At 43.9% G+C, this 23,298-nt stretch overlaps 2 protein-coding genes across 4 annotated transcripts in view; both read right to left on the minus strand.

Annotated features, from left to right (window-relative positions):
* Positions 1-5,512, minus strand: part of Znf609 (zinc finger protein 609) — a 131,835-nt gene extending 126,323 nt beyond the window's left edge. For 2 of the 3 annotated variants that reach the window (XM_048332833.1, XM_048332834.1), the window contains exon 1: positions 5,358-5,510. The gene's annotated coding sequence lies outside the window, so the exon portion shown is untranslated. Of the gene's footprint in view, positions 1-5,357 lie in introns of all 3 variants that reach the window. The other variant, XM_048332836.1, reaches the window with a different exon arrangement.
* Positions 5,513-14,888: 9,376 nt separating this feature from the next.
* Positions 14,889-23,298, minus strand: part of Trip4 (thyroid hormone receptor interactor 4) — a 60,841-nt gene continuing 52,431 nt past the window's right edge. Inside the window, exon 13 of the mRNA XM_048332837.1 lies at positions 14,889-15,192. Coding sequence (XP_048188794.1) covers positions 15,125-15,192 — 68 coding nt within the window. The 3' untranslated portion in view covers positions 14,889-15,124. The remainder of the gene's footprint in view (positions 15,193-23,298) is intronic.

A 23,298-nucleotide genomic window follows, 5' to 3' on the forward strand; every position in this document is an offset into this window, starting at 1 on the left:
TAGTCTTCCTGAAAATTCAATTAGTCCACTATAGGTTTGGGGGGTGGGGAGTGGGAGAGGAGGGATGGAGGGATGGGGAAAGAGAGTGAGTTACCTTGCCAATGGCCTAATACAGAAAATTAGAGGGCACAAGTAAAGTCAAAAGACAAATACAAAGGTACTTGCTCATAAATTTAAGCTTAGGATCAAATGTGGTGGTACATGCCACCAAAACGTGGACCATAATTTTGAGGCCAGCTTGAAACTACATAGTAAGACTTTGTCAAAAAAGACTGGGCAAGGTGGTTCATACCTGTAATCTTAGCTACTTAGGGGGCAGAGATCATGACTCTTTCTCAGCCAATAAACTGGCTATGGTGACACATGCCCATCATTTAGGATAGCCCAAGCAAAACCTCAAGCCTTCATCCCTCAAAAATAATTAAAAATTGGGGCCAGGAGTTTGGCCTAGTGGTAGAGTGCTTGCCTAGCATGCATGAAGCCCTGGGTTCAATTCCTTGGTACCACGTACACAGAAAAAGCCTGAAGTAGTGCTGTGGCTCAAGTGGTAGAGTGCTAGTATTGAGCAAAAAAGAGCTCAACGACAGTGCCCAGGCCCTGAATTCAAACCCCAGGACTGGAAAAAAAATGAATTAATTTTAAAAAGCACAGTGAGGTGGGGTTGTGGCTCAAGCACCTGCCTAGCAAGCAAGCCTGAGTTCAAAACCCAATGTAGACGAAAAAGAAAAAAAACTTCAACTGCCTACTAATGTGGTATGAACACGAGGAAGAAATATCTTAACAGAAGATGATAATCTTAAGAAAAATCTGAGAATTTTCAGCAAGCCTTAAAATAGCATTCTTTCAAGTTATAGGACCTTTTTTTTAAACCAGTCCTGGGGCTTAAACTCAGGGCCTGCATGCTGTCCCTGAGCTTTTTTACTCAGGCTAGTGCTCTACCTCTCGAGCCACCACTCTGCTTTTGGCTGAAGGTGCTTAATTGGAGATGAGTGTCACCTGCTTTCCTGCCCAGGCTGGCTTCTAATTGTGATCCTTAGCTCTCAGCCTCCCGAGTAAATAGGATTCCAGGCCTGAACTACCAGCTCTTTTTTTTTTTTTTAAGATAAATAATTAGGTCAGGCACCAGTGGCTCACACCTGTAATTGTAGCTACTCAGGAGGCTGAGATCTGATGATCATGATTTGAAGTCAACCAGGGCAATAAAGTCTGTAAGACTCTTATCTCCAATTAACTACTCTTCCCCTAACCCCGCCAAAAAAAGTAAGTAGTGGAGCTCTGGCTCGAGTGATAGAGCACCATTGGTAGAGCAAAAGTAGCTCAGAGACACCAAACTCCAGAATAGACACGCGTAGACGTGTGCATGTGTGTACCCCCCCCTCCCCACACACAAATAAATGTTTAGTAGAAGTATTTCCTTGACATCATTTGGCCCTCTGGTAATGATTTAGTTCTAACTAGTGGTGCTAAAATTTGAGGGACAAGTTACATCGATGCTGGGAAAACTAAACACTGATCAAAAAAACAAGTGAAAGATGCAGACTTCATGTAGAGAATTACATTCATAAAATAAAAACACATGCAAATTTCTTCAGTAAGGCACGTCAGGGTAGAACATAAAAATTCATCCTTTGCATAAAATCAGCTTGGGTATCCATGCAGCGGACTGAAGCTGTTTCACCACACTGAATGCAAAGAATTTTCTGCTTCCCATTCCTTTCTACTAAACAAGATCTAGAAACACCGAATTACCACTATTTCCTTCCCATTCATAGGGTACAAAGCCAGAACTCCCAGAAATACAAAAGGGCTATGGAGGACCATGTCTAGAGAGGGAATGATACTCAGTAATCTAAAACAGAGGATCTCTTTCCTTTATTCCATTATCATTTCACTAACATATCAACATTATTAAGAAATGTGAAACAAAGCGCAATTTCACACATATGAACTGAACCTAAACCGCAGAGGACCAAGTATTTCCTTGTCAGTGTGGCATATGATTCTTTAACCACCTGCTCAATAATCCCTCTTCAGCTGCACAGCTGCTGCCTATTCCACATGCCTTACCAGGCAGGTGCTTTGGTGAATTACCTGTTCTCTAGTAAAGAGTCCTTCACTGACACTTAGTGGACCCAAAACCTACCAATCAGCATCACCCATCCTCATTTTTGCCTGTCAAAACCAACTTTTATCGGAGAGGTAATGTAAAGACATATTTAATATACCGACTTTGCATTTTGTGCAGTATTTTTGTCATTCTCTTGTTTTTAAAATGAAACTGATTTTTGAAAATCAAACAGAAGTGGAAATTAAGCTGCTGAAAAGAAAACTTGCCACACAACAGAAGGCTGCCTGCTTGGCAATACTTCCTTCCATGATAATTTCCCACAATGGGAATAACAATTATTTAGCTGCCTTTGGATCAGGTCAAAGAGGCAGAAGTACTAAAGTACCTGGCAGAGAAGAACTAGGGAGGGGAGGCAGAGTGGGAACTCTTCTGGAGAACAAATATTCCTGTTTCTATTCTCCATGCTCAGGCAGTAGTGTTGGGAGTCATATAATAAGGAGTGGCACTTCTCCATGACAGAGCAATCAGTAAACCCCTCAACAAATTATCCTGTTCCAGTCATTTAGTTGCTATATGCTAATTGCAATGTAATTACAACCAGGAGCCAAAATTATGCTTCTACCATATCCTCATACAAAAAAGTGGTAATCTGTCCAGCTATCTAGACTTATTGCAAGGAATTATTTCCTACCAAGAAACTGGGGGGAAGAAGTGGGGGAAGGAATTGCAATGATCTTTGAAAGATAAAAGTCATCATCAGAAGACTGGAAAGAGTCCTAGTTGAAAGGGCCCATCTCTGAAACTACTGTATCTAATCAGGGCAAATTTAATCTGAGGCTTCTGTCTTTACTATCACCTGACAGTACTCAAATGTAAATGCCAACAGCCCAAGAACAAAAGGCTTTGGATTTAGTTTAACTAAGGCTTCACTCAGAGACCTAGGACAGATATAGTCCAAAGACAGCACCTCCAGTAAGCCTAAAGATAGTTCTACTAATGAAAAAATATAATCTGTTCTCTTCTATCAAAAGCTTAACACCTATGTGACAAAACTCAGTAAAACAGATGAGAGAAGGAGGCTCACTGTCGCTGAAAAACCTTTACCAAAATCAAAGGTTAAAGTTCCTATTCAATAATACCCTAGGGAAAATGGTTGGTTGGCTAGTGTGTATGGTGTATTATATATACGAGTTTCCTCTTAGAATGTATTTTATTTCTAATCTTTTTAGAGAAAACTTTTCTTTAATGTCCTACAAGATTTTCTTTAAAACAAAAACACTACCTAAATATAATGTGGGCACTCTACGAAACATATAAAGGATAGGATTTCTTCCTTCTCTCATTAAGAACCTCCAATACCTAAATGATTTTTTAATTTATCCCTTATTATTTCTCCCTTTGGCAAATTTCTAATACAAAGAGCAAGTCATCTTCTTTCATCAGTTAAATTATAAAAGGAAAGTTGGGTTTATTTCCACAGCTTGTCTGGGTAAGCAAATTGGGTGGCTTTTTTTGTGGTGTAATTATTGTTGACCAGGAAGTCCCCATTTAAAAAAAAACAAAACAAACAAAAAAAAAACACTTGGTCCTTGACTCCCCGTCTTAGCTCTGCACAGGGTTTTAGTGATATTTTTAAGCCAATAAACAAAAAAATCATGACATAAATGTTCCATTTCTATTTTTTTTTAATTTGATATGATGGTTTAAGTGTAGAACCCGCCATTTGCAGGCTTCTTCCTTAAAGATCTGACACAAAACATCAGGGTTGATTGTCCCAGACATTAATCCTCCACAACTTAGTACAGGCTAACCAAAGAGGCAGGCACAACATGGCTGGCACCCCCTATTCTCCTGGAAAAAAAAAAAATGTGTGCCAATGAGCTCTGCATTGTTCCTCACTCAAAAAAAGAAGAGCCTTTCTTTCTGGCCTCCTCCAATGGCAAGCCCCAGTCTGGAAAAGGAAGAAAATGACACTGAGGAGCCTGGGAGATGGAGCATATCCAAAGCTCTCAGACAAGACTTGAACCTATGACCTTCGCTGTGTACACAATAGGCGGGTGAGAGAGACCGGGTTTATCTCTGCAGCAGCAGTTCTCAGCCCTGGGGTAGCACTCCTGATAAAATGACACGACTATTGTGTGTGGCAGCAGAACAGTCATCTCCACACAACAGCCTAAACCAGCATTCCCTCCCTCCCCCCCCCCCCCAGACAAAGCAGCGGGGGTGAAATTAACTCAAGGCTGCAGAGCAAAGCCTAATACAGCGGAGAGAGGCCTGTGGGGGCTTTAGGGACTCTCCTCAACCCCTGGGGCTCTGGACACATGGCTGCAAACCAGACAGGCTTTCTCCCCAACCTTTCCCACTCTCATTTAGGTTAGGAAGCTTTTCTTAAGAGAATTTAATCATCTGTGATTTGTTCAGAAATATTCCCCCTGAAGGGCTTCTGATCTCTCCACCCTGTGTGAGCCTAATTCCTAGAAGCTGAAATGACTGTTTGCTGCTGCCTGTTTCACAAACACACATTAATTGGTCAGATGTGTCTCCTCCTCCTCAACCCCAGAGGGAGGAAGGAGAATCTGAGCAAAGCACAAGAGATGATCCAACCGTAATTACACATAAAGGGAAAAAGAGGGCAGCGTGGGGTTTCCCAACAGGACGGGGTCACAGACCCTTCCCGGGGAGGGGGTGGGGGTTCCGAGGACAGCAGTTAAAAGTCCAGACCCCAGGGTCCCTCCATCTTGAAGACAAGGACAGTAGTAGATGTGACCCGGGGACTGGAGGGGGGCACACACCCACAGCCTACTTACTGGACGCTCCCAGCCACCTTGCTCCCCCCCCCCCTCCGGGCCGCGCACACGTCCTGCCTCCCACCCCTCGCTCCGACCCTCCTCAGCCCCGACGGGTCCCCGGTCGCCCAGGGCCCCTCGACCTATCCACACTCGCCTCAGAAACTCTCTGGGCCTGCCCCCCACGATCAACCTTGCCAGAACCCCCCCCCCCCAATCCCCGCCCGGGCACCCACCCCCCCCCAACCCGGAGCCTTCCACCCGCCCCGGCCACGCTTTGAACTTCACCCCGCTCCCCGCGACGCCCCCTCCCCCACCCACCCAACGACCCCCTCCCCCCCACACCCTCCCCCTCGCTCCGCCCCGGCCCCCCCAACCCCCACTTCCTCCGTCAGGCGCCGCTGCCCCGGCCCCCCCTCCGCTCCCCGCAGCCCCCCGGCTGCCTCGGCGCCGCCGCCCCCCTCCTCCCGCAGCCCCGGCTCCACACAAAGCTTCGCACTCACCGCGCGGCCGGTCCCGGGAGCCGCCACCTCCGCCCGCCCGGGGGCCCCGGGCCGTAGAAGCCGCCGCTGTTAGGGGTCCCAGGCCGCCATCCGTTCCTGCGGCCCCTCCCCCCCCACCCCACCCCGGCTCCGGCTCTCCGCCCCCTCCCCGCGCCGCTCCGCCCCGCCCGGCCGGTGCCGCCTTGTCCGGGGCCGCGGGTCCCTCAGCCGCCGCCGCCGCCGCCGCCGCCGCCGCCACCGCCGCCGCCGCGATCCGGGACAACCAGGGCTCCCTGCAAGTCCCGGATACTGGATTCCAGCGACCTCGGATCTGGATCCAGTGCTGGTGTGGAGTGTGAAGCGGGTGAGCGCAAGGAAAACCCGGAACCTGGACGAAAGAGTCAAGCTCCATCTCGAGTGCGCGGTTACCCGGAGTCCCTTAGAATCGTCGCTTGGGGAATGCAGGAAAACCCGGTGAGCCGGTTGAAGAGAGATAAAATGAGAAACGTGGGTTGGACAGTTCGAATCTAACGCTCTCTCCTCGTGGAAAGAACCTTCGCTGCACCAGTCTTCTCGCACAGAGGTCTCTAGAGAAGTATTGTACCTTAAATAAAGAAGATTCACTAGTTCCATGCGTGTCCTTCAACCGTGGGCAGAGAAAAGGCCCATCCGAGCGAGGTCTGAGCCTGAGCGTGAACACTCACCAAGAACGGAGGAGCAATCACAGGCTGTGATAATTCCATTGATTAAAAAAAAAAAAACTCTTAGTTCAGAATCCCCCTAACTTTTTACCCTTTGTCCCCCAGGATATTTTTTTTTTTTAAGGATCACCACGTTTTCCTCTACAAAGTAGCCATTTCTAATCCTTGTGTATCTTCTACTCACTTCACCGTGCTACTTCACTAAACGTTGTTGCTTTTTTATTATCCGCACATCTTTATCCTCCTACTCACCACTCGGTGGCTGATTGTAACTTTTTATCTGGCTCTATCCCATTCACCTGGTAGCCCAGCTCCCACCATCCAGTGTTCAGTCCATGTTTTAGGAACCATCTCACCAGTCACTTGTGAAACATTCCTGACCTCTTAAAGACTCCCACCTCCTACCACAAACAAAACTTATCATAATTCCCAAGGCTCCCCCACTTAGTTCCTATTATGTCCTTCCTGTGTCCTTGACCATTTTATTTGGCTTTTCCATTATCTCTCCTTTCTTTCTTTATCCCGAGGCATCTTTCAAGAGTGCCACACAAGATATCATGTGACTTGGAGATTGAGTTATAAAATACCTTTACTATGCATCTCTACAAAATGAAAATAAGGGTGGAAGGGGTTAGCAACTGAAGATAAACACTGGTCTAGGAAAAATAATCCCCTTTAGTTTACCAATATTTATTGTTCATGGGCAGTACAGGGGTAGCAATAATTCTTGGTTACAATGACTTCCAATCTGCTCTGTAGCTACTTCTCAAGTAGAGAAAGAAGAGGGCTTAGTTTTAGATTTATGTGTGACTTAATTAAGGGTTAAAAATGCCATGCTTTACATTGGTGAAGCATGGCTACCACACTGGAGAAATAGACAGCAAAAGTAGAGGGGGAAAAAAACTCTACAATGGAAAAAATGACTAAAAGTTTTCAAGCGATCAGATGTACTGTACAGTAAAAGAATTTTGATTTACCTGTAGGCCAAGGTTTGACACAGTATGGCCTACAGACGAAACTCAGACTCATTACTTGTTTTGGCTTGCCCCTTGAACTAAAAGTAGGTTTTGTATTTTTAGAAGTTAAAAATTGGGCTGGAGACTGGGAATATGGCCTAGTGGTAAAATGCTCACCTCGCATACATGAAGCCCTGGGTTCGATTCCTCAGCACCACATAGATAGAAAAAGCCGGAAGTGGCGCTGTAGCTCAAGTGGTAGAGTGCTAGCCTTGAGCAAAAAGAAGCTAGGGACAGTGCTCAGGCCCTGAGTCCAAGCCCCAGAACTGGCAAAAAAAAAAAAAAAAAAAAAAAAAAATTGGACTGAGAATGTGGCCTACTGGTAGAGTGCTTGCCTAGAAGGCATGAAGCTCTGGGTTTGATTCCTCAGTACCACATAAACAGAAAAAGCCGGAAGTGGCGCTGTGGCCCAAGTGGTAAAGCACCAGCCTTGAGCTAAAGAACTCAGGGACAGTGCCCAGGACCAGAGTTCAAGCCCCATGACCAAAAAAAAAAAAAAAAAAAAAAAAAAAAAGTTAAAAATTAAGCTGGAGCCTAGTGCTGGTGCCTCATGCTTATAACCCTACCTACTCAGGAGGCTAAGATGTAAGGATCATGATTCAAAGCCAGCTGAGGTAGGAAAATTCATGAGACTCTTATCTCTTATTAACTTCTTAACTCTATTACTAACCACCACCAGAAAACCAGAAGTGGCACTGGGGCTCCAAGTGGTAGAGTACTATACTAGCTTTAAGCATAAAGAGCTCAGGGACAGTACCAGGCTCCAAGCTCAAGCCTACAACCAACAACAATAAAAAATAAAATAAGAATAAAAACAAGCGGGGCTGGGGATATGGCCTAGTGGCAAGAGAGCTTGCCTCGTATACATGAGGCCCTGGGTTCGATTCCCCAGCACCACATATACAGAAAACGGCCAGAAGTGGCGCTGTGGCTCAAGTGGCAGAGTGCTAGCCTTGAACAAAAAGAAGCCAGGGACAGTGCTCAGGCCCTGAGTCCAAGGCCCAGGACTGGCAAAAAAAAAAAAAGAATAAAAACAAGCTGGAGGCTCACACATGTATTCCTAGGTAATCGAAAGGCTGAGATCTGAGGATTGCTCAGGGTTGGAAGCTAGTCCAGGCAGGGAAGTCCATGAGACTCTTACCTCCAATTAACCAGCAAAAAGCCAGAAGTGGAGCTGTGGCTTAAGTGGTAGAGAGCCATCTTTGAACAAAGAAGCTAAGAGATTGTTCCCAGATCCCCCCCCCCCAAAAAAAACACAAAACAAAACAAAGTTTAAAAATTAAAAGAAAACAAAAAACAAGTACTAGTGGCTCACATCTATAATCCTAGCAATTTAGGGAGGGTGAGACCTGAGAATTGAAGAAACAAAAAAAAGTCATAAGACTCATCTCCAATTAACCATTAAAAAGTCAGAAGTAGAGCTGTGGCTCAAGTGACAGGCCATTAGCCATAGTGAACAGCCAAGCAAGGAGAGCACAAGGCCCAGAGTTTGAGACCTAGTACTGGTGCACAGCGTGCACACGCACACGCACACACAATTTTTATTATTTTTTTTAAAAGGCCAGGCCAGGCACTGATGTGGTGGCTTACCCCTGTAGCTACTCTGGAATCTGAGTATGAGGATCATGGTTCAAAACCAGCCAAGACAGGAAAATCCATGAGAGTCTTTATCGCTAATTAATCACCAAAAAGCCAAAAGTGGAGCTGTGGTCCAAGAAGTAGAGCACTAGCCTTAAGTAAAACAAAACAAAACAGAACAAAAAACTCAAGGACACCACCTGGACCCAAGTTCAAGCCTTAGAACCAGCATGAAAGGATATTATGACTCAAAATTGTATGCAGCCAGGTCCATGTGGTAGGATACACTTATAATCCCAGCACCTAGGAGTAGGAGGCTAAGATATATATTGGTAACTCTAGGGATAGCCTTGTCCACATGGGACACCCTGTCTCAAAAAAAAAAAAAAAAAAAAAAGAAACAACTAAAAATAAATGAAATTACTGACTATATCCACCTCATTTATTTCCATTATCTATGGAGGCATTTGTACTATAATAGTCCAGTTGAATGGCTGTAACAGATTTGATGTATGCCTTGTGAAACCTAAAAATCTGCTATTTGGACTTTATGGACAAAGTTTGCCAAAAGTTTGCCAACCCCTGTTCCAAACAAGTCTAGATCTTGCTGTTCAACTCAGAAGTCACTAGTCAAATGGGACTTTTAGAGCACTTCACATATGGTTAATACGAAGTTTAACTAACCATTATGTGCCCTGTGACTACCATATTGGACAGCATAACTCTAGACTCTTCTCAAATCTTATTATTTATTTATTTAGCCAGTCCTGGGGCTTGGACTCAGGGCCGGAGCATTGTCCCTGGCTTCTTTTTGCTCAAGGCTAGCACTCTGCCACTTGAGCCATAGCCCCACTTCTGGCCTTTTCTATATATGTGGTGGTAAGGAATCTAACCCAGGGCTTCATGTATACGAGGCAAGCACTCATGCCACTAGGCCATATTCCCAGCCCCTTCTCAAATCTTATGTATTGACATTTTTTTCTCCTCAAAGATTTTCATTGCCTTTCTATGCCATACTAGATTCTCAGTATCCTCTTCAAACTCTCTGCCATTTTCCTGATCCCAAGCTAAGGTAGTTTTCCTAGGATATTTTGCTGGCTTCTCTCATACTTCAACTCAAATCTAACATCTGATTCGTTTGTCATATTTCATCCCATGTACTAAACCACTTTGTGTGCATATCACAAATGGACAGGCATTTATACATTTCTTTGTGTCAAAGGATGGCACTGTGACTGGTTTTTCTCACACACACAAAAAAAGTAGGAAAGCTGTCCATGTGCTGCTGGAGTCTGTGAGATGGGTCACCTCCCTCCAAACACATTCTGAGAGCAGCAGATGTGTAACTGCTATTTGAATCTCAAGGGAAAAAAATAATCACTGGCCTTTCTTTCCTCTTTCAGGCCTACCAAACTAAAACTCACTGATTTCTCTCATTTAATAGATGCTTTTTGTTGTTCTTTTAGATGGTCAAGAAAACAACCTCCATGTTATCTCAGACTTGGCTAGAAGCTCTAGCAGAGGTATTAAATTGTACTAAATTAAATGAAATCCACATAAATGCACTTTAGTAGAGATAGTAGTTAAAATGACAAGATTAAGGGTTGTAACTCACAAAAACTCATTGCTTGATAATTATTTGTAAAAGTAATTATGTATTTTTGGTGGTAATAGAGAATGAACTCAGACCTCATACCTGAGCATGAGCTAAACCCCTGGCCCTTTTGCTTTGGGTTTTTCGGGTAAAACCTCTAATTACCTAGCTGGCTTCAAATCTCCATCCTGTCTGTACCTTCTGAGAAAGCTTGTTTTTCTTTTCTTTTCTTTTTTTGCCAGTCTTGGGCTTTTAACTCAGGGTCTGGGCACTGTTCCTAAGCTTCTTTTGCGCAAGGCTAGCACTCTACCATTTGGGCTACAGTACCACCTCCAGCCTTTTCTGTTTATGCGGTACTGAGGAATCAAACCCAGGGCTTCATGCATGCTAGGCAAGCACTCTACATTCCCACATTCCCAGCCCCATAAGCTTGTTTTTTGCTAGTCCTGAGGCTTGGACTCAGGGCCTGAGCACTGTCCCTGGCTTCTTTTTGCTCAAGACTAGCACTCTACCACTTAAGCGCCACTTCCGGCTCTTTCTATATATGTGGTGCTGAGGAATCAAACCCAGGGCTTCATGTATGTGAGGCGAGCACTTTACCACTAGGCCATATTCCCAGCCCTCATAAGCTTGTTTTTAAGATAGTGTATTGCGGGCTGGGGATATGGCCTAGTGGCAAGAGTGCCTGCCTCATATACATGAGGCCCTGGGTTCGATTCTCCAGCACCACATATACAGAAAATGGCCAGAAGTGGCGCTGTGGCAGAGTGCTAGCCTTGAGCAAAAAGAAGCCAGGGACAGTGCTCAGGCCCTGAGTCCAAGCCCCAGGAGTGGCCAAAAAAAAGATAGTGTATTGCTAACTTTTTCCCAGGCTGGCCTTGAACCATGACCATCCTCCTGTCTCTGACTCTTGAGTAGTTAACTGGACTTATGGGGCCACCAAACCTAACCTCAAAAGTGATCTTTTTCTCTTTTCGGGTTTGAACCCAGGGCCTGGGTGCTGTCCCTGAACTCTACCACTTGAGCCGCAGTTCCACTTCCAGCTTGTTACCTTCCTTCCTTCTTTTTTTTTTTTTTTTTGGCTTTTCTTATTTGGTACTGGGGATCGAACCCAGGACGTTGCACTTCCTCTAGAAGCGCTTTGCCATGGAGCTACATTCCAGCCCCCTTCTTTTCTTTTTGGTGGTTAATTGGGGATAAGAGTCTCACAGACTCTCCTGCCAGGACTGGCTTCAAAATGTGATCCTCAGATCTTAACCTCTTGAATAACCAGAATTACAGGCTTGCGCCACCAGCATAGGGCTCAAAAGTAAATTTTCAAGTGTTAAGTTTTTCACACCTAAAATAAGGGGGGAGGTGTTTGTAAACTTCTAGCTCAAAAGGAAAAGAGAGAACACCTAGTTAGGCATAGGAAACAAAAGAGAAAGCAAACAAATAAACACCCAAATACCTTTATTTCAAATACCTTTGCAAGGCCAAGGCCTCATAAACTCTTGACAAAGTCTCCAGTTTCATATTTCCCTACTGTAAGTTTATACAAAGGAGACTGAGTCCTGCCTGGCAAACAAATAAACAGAGTCCTTAAGGTACCATCCAAAAAGGGGCATAGATATTAAGGCTGCAACAGAAAACCAACTTCAAAACATAAAACTTCCTCAGGCTAAACTGTCTCAGAGTTACAGGGTCAGAATGAAGTGCTTGTTGTACAGCATGGACAGGCTATTCCTGAGCATGTTTGCTACTCAGACTGCTAAGAATTTCCACTAGACTTTAAATTATGCTATTCATCACTGAGCAACTGAGGGCCATCTACCCACAAGCTTCTACCACACTTCCTCCCTGGTGTCTCAGCAAATAGAAGAGAGACCTTATACTACCACTACCATGTGAACTAAAGACAGGCAGGCTTTCACAGCCTGACCATGAAAAGGAGAAGTTTCCAAGTTGCCATTTATTCAGGTGGCTCCAGCTGCATATTCTGGATGCTGAGGTGAGTGGGTTCTTGTGAACTTGTAAAGTTCTTGTAAACTTTCTTATCATGGTATACAAAATGGTTGCATAACCTGGTCCGTTGTAATTCCTCATGTTTTTCTTTAGGTGCACACACAGAACCTATCCTAGTAGAAAAATCAACCCAGACTCTGGTGAGCACATTGTCTTCAAACAAAAGGCAGAGAAAAAGAATTTTCCCCCTCTCTAGGCTTTTCACTTGTTGAGTTTTATTCTGGTATTAAGAAGGCTAGACAAGCTAGGCACTGGTGTGGTTCACACCTGTCATCCTAGCTACTCAGGAGGCTGAAATCTGAGGATTGCAGTAAGAAGCCAGCTGGGGTAGAAAAGTAAGGTAAGTACCTTACCTCCAATTAACTAGTAAAAAGCGAGAAGTAGAGGTGTGGCTTAAGTGGTAGGGTACCAGCCTTGATCAAGAAAAGCTAAGGGGGGGCGCTGGGGAGATAGCCTAGTGGCAAGAGTGCCTGCCTCGGATACACGAGGCCCTAGGTTCGATTCCCCAGCACCACATATACAGAAAACGGCCAGAAGCGGCGCTGTGGCTCAAGTGGCAGAGTGCTAGCCTTGAGCGGGAAGAAGCCAGGGACAGTGCTCAGGCCCTGAGTCCAAGGCCCAGGACTGGCCAAAAAAGAAAAGCTAAGGGACAGCAGGCCCAGGTCCTGAGTTCTGGGACTAGTACTAGCACACGCACACACGCACGCAGACACACACACACACACACACACACACACACACACACACACTGGTGGGGGGCATAGACTTCAAGGAGCTCTTGCTTGATATACTGCACAATGAACCCAATAACCTTTCATTAATAGTAAGGTCTGTAAGAGGCAAGAAGTTACCTAAAGAAATTCCATTAGTGTCCTTTCCACTTTCCCTACAGAGGCTGGACACAAAAAGAGAGAACACTGCATGCAACATCAGAATAAGAATCCGGTGGAGTTTCCCTGGGAATCCAGAGTGATCAGGCACTACAGAACCAATGCTATGCAACAAGCAGTGTTCACAGTTGAGTGCACATCAATGTACAATGAGTGGAGGTATTTCAATGCAAATAAACCATGAATATGAAGGATTAAAGAAAGGAGAAATTAATCTTTTTCATAACACAGGACACTTTTTTTCCCCTCTCCCTTACTCTCTTTTTTTAAGTCATGCACACAACTCCTGGAAGGAGTCCAATTTCCCGTGTGGTAGAGTTGTTTTATAAAAAGCAGAACATACAAACTTAAGACCATGAATTTCCTCAGGATGCCAGCAACTGAGATTTTGACAGGTCCTCAGAGCAGTCTCAAAAACAAAGTGCTTTACTAAATAGATGGACCAGTAGAAACCTCCTTCCAAGCTAACCTCTTGTTTTTCTAAAGCCATAGTTTCTTGAGATATGGATGGCTAAAGAAGGTTTGGTTTCAGCAATTGGAGGGTATTTGGTTTTTTTGCCAGTCCTGGAGCTTGAACTCAGGGCCTGAGCACTGTCCCTGGCTTCTTTTTGCTCAAAGCTAGCACTCTACCATTTGAGCCACAGCGCCACTTCCAGCTTTTTCTGTTTCTGTGGTGCTGAGGAATTAAACCCAGGGCTTCATGCATGCAAGGTGAGCACTCTACCACTAAGCCATATTCCCAGCCGTGAGATTTTCAGGATTTTTTTTTTTCTTGTTGGTGGTCATGGAGCTTGAACTCAGGGCCTGAGTGCAGTTCCTGAGCTTTTTTGCTCAACACTAGTGTTCTAACACTTTAAGCCATAGCTTCACTTCTGGTTTTTGAGACAAAATCCCACAGACCTTCCTGCTAGGCTGACTTTGAACTGCAATCCTCAGATCTCAGCCTCTTGAGTAGGTAGGATTATAGGCATGAGCTACTAGAACTCAGCCAGTATGTTTCTAATTGTCTCATTCAAGTGATTCTTTTGAAATACCAATGAAATAAATAAGGTAACTTCATGCTACCTCTTCCTGACTGGATCCTTCTATGTCCTTCCCGGCTTCCCAAACTAAAGGACAAGGCAAAAGTAGTTCCAAGTTATCCTTTACAAAACAATAATTTGCCAGTAAGAACTACTCGGCTTTTCACTTGAGAAGATGTTGGACCAGGGCAGAAAATCTGTTTTGTTTTTAAAAACAAAAACAAAAACAAAAAAAACCCTTTTGTTACACAGTAGGCTTTGTATTAAACAGAGTTCCCCAAACAGCCTAATATTTTATAAGACATTTGCTTCCAAAATACAAAACAAAACAAAAAAAGCCTGCTGGGCATAGGTAACTCATGCCTATAATCCTAGCTATTCAGGAGGCTGAGATATGAGGATCGAGGTTCAAAGCCAGGCTGGGCAGTAAAGTTCATGAGGCTCTTATCTTCAAATAAGCACCAAAACAGCCAGAAGTGGAGATATGGATCAAGTGGTAGAGCACCAGCTATGAGCAAGAAGGTTCAGGGACAGTGCCCAGGCTCTGAGTTCAAGCCTTAGGACCAGCACCAAAAAAACAAAACAAAACACACAAAAAAAACCCAAAACCTTTAAGTTCAAAGAGGATCTCAAGAAACTGTTAACCTAAGATCATAATTTTCCTAACTACAAATACAAATCTTAGAGGAAAGTAATTTTTAACATGTTTCTCTTTTGATTACTATGATGAGAAAAATGTCAAAGACCTAGAATTTTAAAAATAAATTTTTATAAATAATGTATTCAAAGATTTTTGACCCATTACATAAAGAATCCTATTCTTTAAGAAAAATAAACAGATTTTGGTATGAGTTTAAATTCTGAGACATTAAAGCCTGATGGGCCAGCCTTTAGATTTCTACTGCTTTGATTCTGAAGGATCAGTGGATACCAATTTTAGTACACGGAATTCCACTATGCTGTATAGTCCCTTTTCTCCGGGGTCAGACAGTTTTATTCTGCTTCATTAACCCCTTCTTTGCTCCTTGATGGATCTTGGAATCCAGTTTCCCTGTAAGGGAGAAAAAGAAGTCTCATTATTTATTTATTTTTCTATTTGCAATGCAAATCTTGCCTGGCCTCCCAGGTCTTCTGGTTACTGTGTCCCTGTCACATTCAATTATCTTGCTTCAGAACTGAGACATTTCCAAACCTCAGAGTTAGTTTCATTTTGTAAGAATGAGGAAAAAATACAGTGGAAACACTGTATGAAGAGATGGACATGCACACACAAGCCTGGGGGGAGGGAGGCTTGTACACACAGACACAAAGTGAGTATTTGTCTAGAGAATCTAAATCCCTATGTCTAAGTTTATAGTTACTAGTAAAGAAGCATCTTATTTTTCAAGATGTCTGATGCCCAGACAAACTTTTTAAGAATACACAGTGTAATAAAGGAAAGCATTTCACACAGTGGGAAACTCATTCCACTGACCTGTTAACTGGCTGAGCATAATGCATGACCCTCCTTCACAGTGGGAAAAGCAGTTCAACTCACCCCTAGGCTGCCACAGACTTTAATAGGGGGAGTGACCTGAAACAGTGCAGTAGAATCCACTTGAATGCTTTGCTGACAAAGGGCCCCTATCACCAGCTAAGAAGGGTAAAGGTCATAGGCTGTATGACTCCACTAAGTGGTAAACTTAGAAAATCAGGGCTAAGGGATGTGGCTCTGTGATACAGCTTTCCCCTGTAATGCCCTGAGGTTGGATCCCTAACAACAAAAAAGGAAAAAGAAGAAGAAGAAAAAAAGCAACCTTCAGGTTCCTGGTGATTCAAATGAGAGATGTTTTACTAAAGTGGCCTTTGAACTCTTGCTTCTCAGAGAAACCAGGAGAGAATGTGGTGCGGTGGTAGCAGCCTTTGCACCCATCAGTTTCACGAAGAAAAGCTTAGGAATTTCTATCTGACTGGCTTGAGAAAAGAGCTTGCAATGTTCTTTCTCCCACAAATAGCCTCAATTGAGTCAATAGCAAAGCTGATGCTAAAAACAGAAACAATTCCTTTCAGCTTCAGCACCAAAAAAATGAGGAGACTGGGGTAAACCATAAATAAGAGTGGTTAGGTATGTTATGGGCCAACACCCACATCCACTACATCCATTCCCATGCATTGCCATTTTTATTTGTTGGGCAAACAGGTGTAACAGATTACTGTACTAGTCAAAAGACCAAATTTCTAATCCATCCCTTTCTGGTATTAACTAGTTGGATGAACTGGGGCAAGTGATACAACCTAAGTGGATTTCAGTGGTCTCCTTTGTCCAATTGGGATAAGAATACATGTTCTGACTCATGCAGGAGGAGAATGGAGAAAAATAATCTCACTTTTCAAGTTTCTTTTTTCATTTTCTTTACTTTTTTCCTTTCTTTCACTTGAGAGGCAGGTGCTCAGCTGCTGAGCCATTCCTCCAGCTTTTTTTCAAACTGATTTTTTTTTTCTTTTTGGGCCAGTCCTGGGGCTTGCGACACAGGGCCTGGCTACTGTCCCTGGCTTCTTTTTGCTCAAGGCTAGCGCTCTGCCACATGAGCCACAGCGCCACCTCTGGCAGCACTCTACTGCTAAGCCACATTCCCAGCCCCGAACTGATTATTATTATTTTTATTATTATTATTTTTTTTTGCCAGTCTTGGGCCTTGGACTCAGGGCCTGAGCACTGTCCCTGGCTTCTTTTTGCTCAAAGCTAGCACTCTACCACTTGAGCCACAGCGCCACTCCTGGCTGTTTTCTATATATGTGGTGCTGGGGAGTCAAACCCGGGGCTTCATGTATACGAGGCAAGCACTCTTGCCACTAGGCCATATTCCCAGTCCCCGAAACGATTATTTTTGACAGAGGGTCTTGGCTCTGACTACGTTCCTATTTTTCACTTCCCACTGTAGCTGGAATGCCAGGCAGGTGTTCCCCATGGCCAACTTTTTCTGCTGAGATGGAGCCTCATGGACTTCTTTGCCTACACTGGCATGAAACCATGATCTTCCCATTCTAAACTTCCCACATACATAGCGAGGATGACAGGCATATGCCAACAGCATTCAGCTATGGCTCGGGCAGGGGTCTTACAAACATTTTTGCTCAGAGTGGCCTTGAACCATAATCTTCTAATTTTCAGCCTCCCAACTGTAGGTATGAACTACCAACATCTAGCCATTTCTTTGTTTTCTAGAATCTACTTCCCCTATTCTCTCCACAGCTAATCCTGCATCTAGGCTTTCTCAGAATCCATCCCTAACTGATACCTTGAATGTCATCCACAACAGTCACAATGCTGTTAACTTTAATTTGGGCTTTAAAGTAGAGGGCATTCCCAGGGATTTAGTTCTTTCATTCCGTAGGCTGCCTGGCTGGAAATCTGAACATGTGCCAGCAACTTGGCAAAAGAACTCTATTACAAGGCAAGTTTTTCTTTGTATCTCGAACATTACCATAGTGACTGTCAAATGGTAAGTGCTGGATAAATGCTTTAATCAAATGAATTAAACAAAGAAAGCAGACCTACAAATTTTAAATCCTTTATATTATGGGGACTATACAATAACCCAAACCAGCAGATATGAGATAAATACATTGTAAAAGGTGGTACAATTCAGAAGTACAAGTAAGTATTATGTCTCATTCAAATCTTTAGGAAAAGCTAGGAGAAAATTTAGTTTTCCATTCAAGACTCCAGACGTCTAGCTTTCAGTATCGAATAAGTCGCTTCTATCTCTTAGACTACTTCTAGCCAAATAATCTTGAGGATGCTTCATACTCACTCTTTTTTTTTTTCCTTGCCAGTGCTGGGGCTTGGGACTCAGAGCCTGAGCACTGTCCCTGGCTTCTTTTTGCTCAAGGCTAGCACTCTACCTCTTGAGCCACAGCATCACTTCTGGCTTTTTCTGTTTATGTGGTGCCGAGGAATTGAACCCAGGGCTTCATGCATGCTAGGCAAGCACTCTGCCGCTGAACCATATTCCCAGCCCTCCTACTCACTCTTGTCCTCAATTTAAGAGGAAGCTGGACAGTCCTGCAGGCCCCTTCTATCTCGATAATGTAACCTAAAAATAAGATGCAAATTGGAATAATTTGCTCCTGAGGCAATCTGATAAAGTGCAAAGAACAGGAAATCTAGGGCCAGAAAGACTTGAGCAAAATAGAACTTCTGTTAAATTTGTTTACTCAACTATAAAATCCAAGGAGGGGGAAAAAAATAAAACAAAAAAACCATACTACCCAGGCAAGAGTGGCTCAAATCTGTAATCTTAGCTACTCAGGAGGCTGAAATCTGAGGTTTGAAGTCAGTCCAGGTAGCAAAATCCTGTGAGACTTATCTCCAATTAACTACCAAAAGAGCTAGAAGTGGAGCTGTGGCTCCAGTGGTAGAGCATTAACCTTGAGCACAAACCTCAGGGACAGTGCTCAAGCCTTGAGTTCAAGCCCCAGGAACAGCCTCCCACCCCACAAAATAAAAACAACTACTTCTTCCTTTTTTCTTTTTCCTTTTAAAGTGCTCAGGGTTTTACCATTTATACTTGAACCATACACCCTTCCCACAAAATGTGCTTTCTACACACTAAGCACTGTGCTATTTTACATACAATTAGTCATTTAATTAGATAAAATTAAAATAATATAGTTGTTACTCCATTATCTGTAGGATTGGTTCCAGGACCCCTATGGATATCAAAACCCACAGATGCTCAAGTCCCTTATGTAATATAGTGTAACAGAAGGCTGGAGGCATGGCTCAATGGTAGAGCACCTGCATAGAAAGACCCTGAGTTTAAACCCCAGTATGGCCAAAATATAAACTGAAAAATTGGTATAGTGCTAATATATATCCTGCAGCCTCTAGTATACTTTAAATAATATCTAGATTGCTTGAGATATTGAGTGCTCTATAAATAGATATCTACTGTATTGTTTAGAGGAATGTCTGTACATCCTCAGTATAATCTCAAATATTTTCAATTCTTTGATAGTAAATTCATGGATGAAAGTCAAACATGTAGGGGCTGGGAGTGTGGCTTAGTGGTAGAGAGCTTGCCTTGTCTGCATGAAGCCCTGGGTTTGATTCCTCAGCACCACATAAACAGTAAAAGCTGGAAGTGGCACTGTGGCTCAAGAGGTAGAGTACTAGCCTTGAGCAAAAAGAAGCTAGGGACAGTGCTCAGGCCCTGAGTTCAAGGCCCAGGACTGGCAACAAAAACAAAACAAAACAAAAAACAAAGTCAAATATGTATGTAAAAGAGCTGAAAAAAGTGCTTGTTATGCTTCTTACTTATGGTCTAATGTCACCAGTAAGTCTACACAAGCCCAGACAAGTCTTCTCGTTGCTGTTGTTGGCAGCCCTAGGGATTGAATGCAGGGCCTCACACATGCAAGGCAAGGCAGGCACTCTACCACTTGAACCATGCTCCCTTCATCAGATTCTTCATATTTTTATTTATTTATTTTTTGCCAGTCCAGGGGCACTCTAAAACTTTAGCCACAGCTTGGGTTTGAGGAATCAAACCCAAGGCTTCATCCATGCCAGACAAGCAGTCTACCACTAAGCCACATTCCCAGCCCCAGATTCTTCACATTAAAATAAAAAAAAAAATAGTTATCAGTTTTTTCCCACATTTTGAAAGCCTTAGTGTATAAGAATATTCCAAATGTGTTAAACCACATCCTTAATCACAGTGCCTAAGAGAATAATATCAAATTCATGTGCAGCAGATAGGCAAGAAGTTACAAGAGGAAAAAGCATTTGTCATCAATTTACCCATCTACATAACTTTCATAGAAATTTTCACATGTAAGCCATGTACTGGTAGCTCACACCTGTAATCCTGGCTACTCAGGAGGCTGAGATCTGAGTATTGTGGTTCAAAGCCAGCCCAGGCAAGAAAGTCTATGAAATTCTTATTTCCAATAAACTGCTCTGAAAAAGCCAGAAGTGGTGCTGTTGCTCAAGTGCTAGAGCACTAGCCTGAGCCCATGCCCCGAATTCAAGCACCAGGACTGGCTCCCCGCAAAAAACAAAAAAAAGTTAGAAAGAAAATTTCACACGCTCCACAGAAGGCATAGAGTTGCATTTGCATGAGTTGGTAAAACATATAAAGTGAAAAAAAAAATTCCCAGATGAAGTACAGACTAGTAGTACTTTTCTAGCAAGCCAAAGGTCCAGGTTCATTCTCCAGCACCATCAAAAAACCAATTACAGATGGGTGCCTGTAACTCTGATCTGTAATCCTAGCTACTCAGGAGGCTGAGAGCTGAGGATCTTGCTTTGAAGCCAGCAAGGAGCAAGAAAGTCTTTAAGACTCTTGTCTCCAGTTAACCACAGAAAAGCTAGAAGTAGAGCTGTGGCTCAACTGATGGTGCACTAGCCTAGAGTGAAAGAGCTAAGGGGCAGTGCCCAGGCCCTGAGTTCAAGCTACCATAATGGCAACAACAACAACAAAAAGCACTACCTATTGTTTCTGACCAATATTTTACTTTGTTTAGTCTACCTTTAACTGTAAGAGGCATGATAGGGAAAAAGATGTTATTAAAGCTTTATCTTTTTTTTTTTTTTGCCAGTCCTGGGGCTTGAACTCAGGGTCTGAGCACTGTCCCTGGCTTCTTTTTGCTCCAGGCTAGCACTCTGTCACTTTAGCCACAGTGCCACTTCTGGCCTTTTTCTATATATGTGGTGCTGAGGACTCAAACCCAGGGCTTCATAGTACAGGAGGCAAGCACTCTTGCCACTAGGCCATATTTCCAGCCCTTAAAGCTTTATCTTAAGAACATTATTTTCCTCAATCCCTATTAAGCCTTAGGAGAAAAATGAAGGCCATATATGTACTAAAGGTGGGTATCTGGGTAAACAAAGTACTAAAAGAAAACATTTCAGAGAAATATCTTAACAGGGCTGGGAATATGGCCTAGTGGCAAGAGCGCTTGCCTCCTACACATGAAGCTCTTGGTTCGATTCCCCAGCACCACATATATGGAAAACGGTCAGAAGGGGCGCTGTGGCTCAGGTGGCAGAGTGCTAGCCTTGAGCGGGAAGAAGCCAGGGATGGTGCTCAGGCCCTGGGTCCAAGGCTCAGGACTGGCCAAAAAAAATCTTAACAACGTTTACCCAGAACATTTTCTCATATAAGTTAGGGAGCAGATGAGAATCAAGATATGGGAGGAGGGGCTGGGAATATGGCCTAGTGGCAAGAGTGCTTGCCTCATATACATGAAGCCCTGGGTTCGATTCCTCAGCACCACATATATATAGAAAATGGCCAGAAGTGGCACTGTGGCTCAAGTGGCAGAGTGCTAGCCTTGAGCAAAAAGAAGCCAGGGACGGTGCTCAGGCCCTGAATCCAAGGCCCAGGACTGGCAAAAAAAAAAAAAAAAAAAAAGATATGGGAGGAAGCAAGAAAAAGGAACTGGGACCAAAGATCAAGCCATAGTGGTTTGAGAGCAGACTGAACATCTTTTCCTCCTACCACCAAAGCCACCAGCAGTGCCTAGAGGAAAGTGAGGATGAAGGAATAGAATGCCACAAGCAAAACCAAGGAAGAGTAACATTTGAGGGCTTGGAAGGTGGCATAGTGGTAGAGTGCTTGCCAAGCATGCATGAAGCCCTGGGTTCAATTTCTCCATACCACATAAACAGAAAAAGCTAGTAATGGTGTTGTGTGGTTCAAGTGGTAGAGTTCTAGTCTTGAGCATATGAGGACAATCATGCTACTTAAGCAGGTAATCAGAGCCAGGTACCAGTGGCTCATACCTGTAATCCTAGCTACTCAGGAGACTGAGATCTGAGGATCACGGTTCAAAGCCAGCCCACGTAGTAAAGTCTTCAAGACTCGTATCTCCAATTAACCACCAGAAAACCAGAAGTGGCATTGTGGCTCAAAGTGGTAGAGCACTAGCCTTGAGCTAAAGAGCTCAGGGACAGTGCCCAGGCCCTGAGTTCAACCCCCATGACTGACCAAAAAAAAATATAGATAGATAGATATCAGAGTTGCATGCTAAGGATAACACCTGTAATCCCACCTACTGAGAGCTGAAGAGGCAAGAGTGATCTTAGGATCATAGTTCAAAGCTAGACCGGGCAGGAAAGTCCATGAGACTCTTTTTTTTTGGCCAGTCCTGGGCCTTGGACTCAGGGCCTGAGCACTGTCCCTGGCTTCTTTTTGCTCAAGGCCAGCACTCTGCCACTTGAGCCACAGCGCCGCTTCTGGCCGTTTTCTGTATATGTGGTGCTGGGGAATCGAACCTAGGGCCTCGTGTATCCGAGGCAGGCACTCTTGCCACTAGGCTATATCCCCAGCCACCATGAGACTCTTATCTCCAATTAATTAACAAAAAAGCCAGTAATGGAATTGTGGCTCAAGTGGTAGAGTGATAACCTTGAGCTTTTTATAAAAGCTCAGGAACAGAGCCTAGGCCGAGTTCAAGCCCCAGGAGCTACACGCATGCATACACACAGACACACAGACACACACAAAAGGTAGCCATCAGTATTATCTGATCCAGGAATCTGTGGGGGTTTTTTTGTTTTTTGGCCAGTCCTGGGCCTTTAACTCAGGGCCTGAGCACCGTCCCTGGCTTCCTTTTGCTCAAGGCTAGCACTCTGCCACTTGAGCCACAGCGCCACTTCTGGCCATTTTCTGTATATGTGGTGCTGGGGAATTGAACCCAGGGCCTCATGTATACGAGGCAAGCTCTCTTGCCACTAGGCCATATCCCCAGCCCGGAATCTGTGTTTTAATATTTGCTAGATTTTGCTTCCATTTGGATTTGAGAAGTGTTTTTCTTGAGAACAGACTTAATAAATGGCTAGCCAGTCCTCAATGTACAGGGTAAGGCTGAGCTGTACACAATGGAGATAATGTGTGCCCCCAAATCATCCAGTTTACACAGTGGGAAAGCGGTAACATGAAAGCATAAACCAGTAACTGATAAAAGCAAATGGGAGCTGGGCAATAACCACCAAAAAGCCCAAAGTGGGACAGTGGTTCAAGTGTTAATGCACCAGCCTTGAGTGAAAAAGCTAAAGGACAGTCCTCAGACTCTGAGGTCAAGCCCCAGTACTAGCACACACATACACACAAAAGTTGTCTTAGTCTTGAATACTGAAGAGCAATGCATAGATGACAGTATCGCCCTT

Source organism: Perognathus longimembris, chromosome 23 (assembly GCF_023159225.1).
Source record: "Perognathus longimembris pacificus isolate PPM17 chromosome 23, ASM2315922v1, whole genome shotgun sequence".
Taxonomy (NCBI): Eukaryota; Metazoa; Chordata; class Mammalia; order Rodentia; family Heteromyidae; genus Perognathus; species Perognathus longimembris.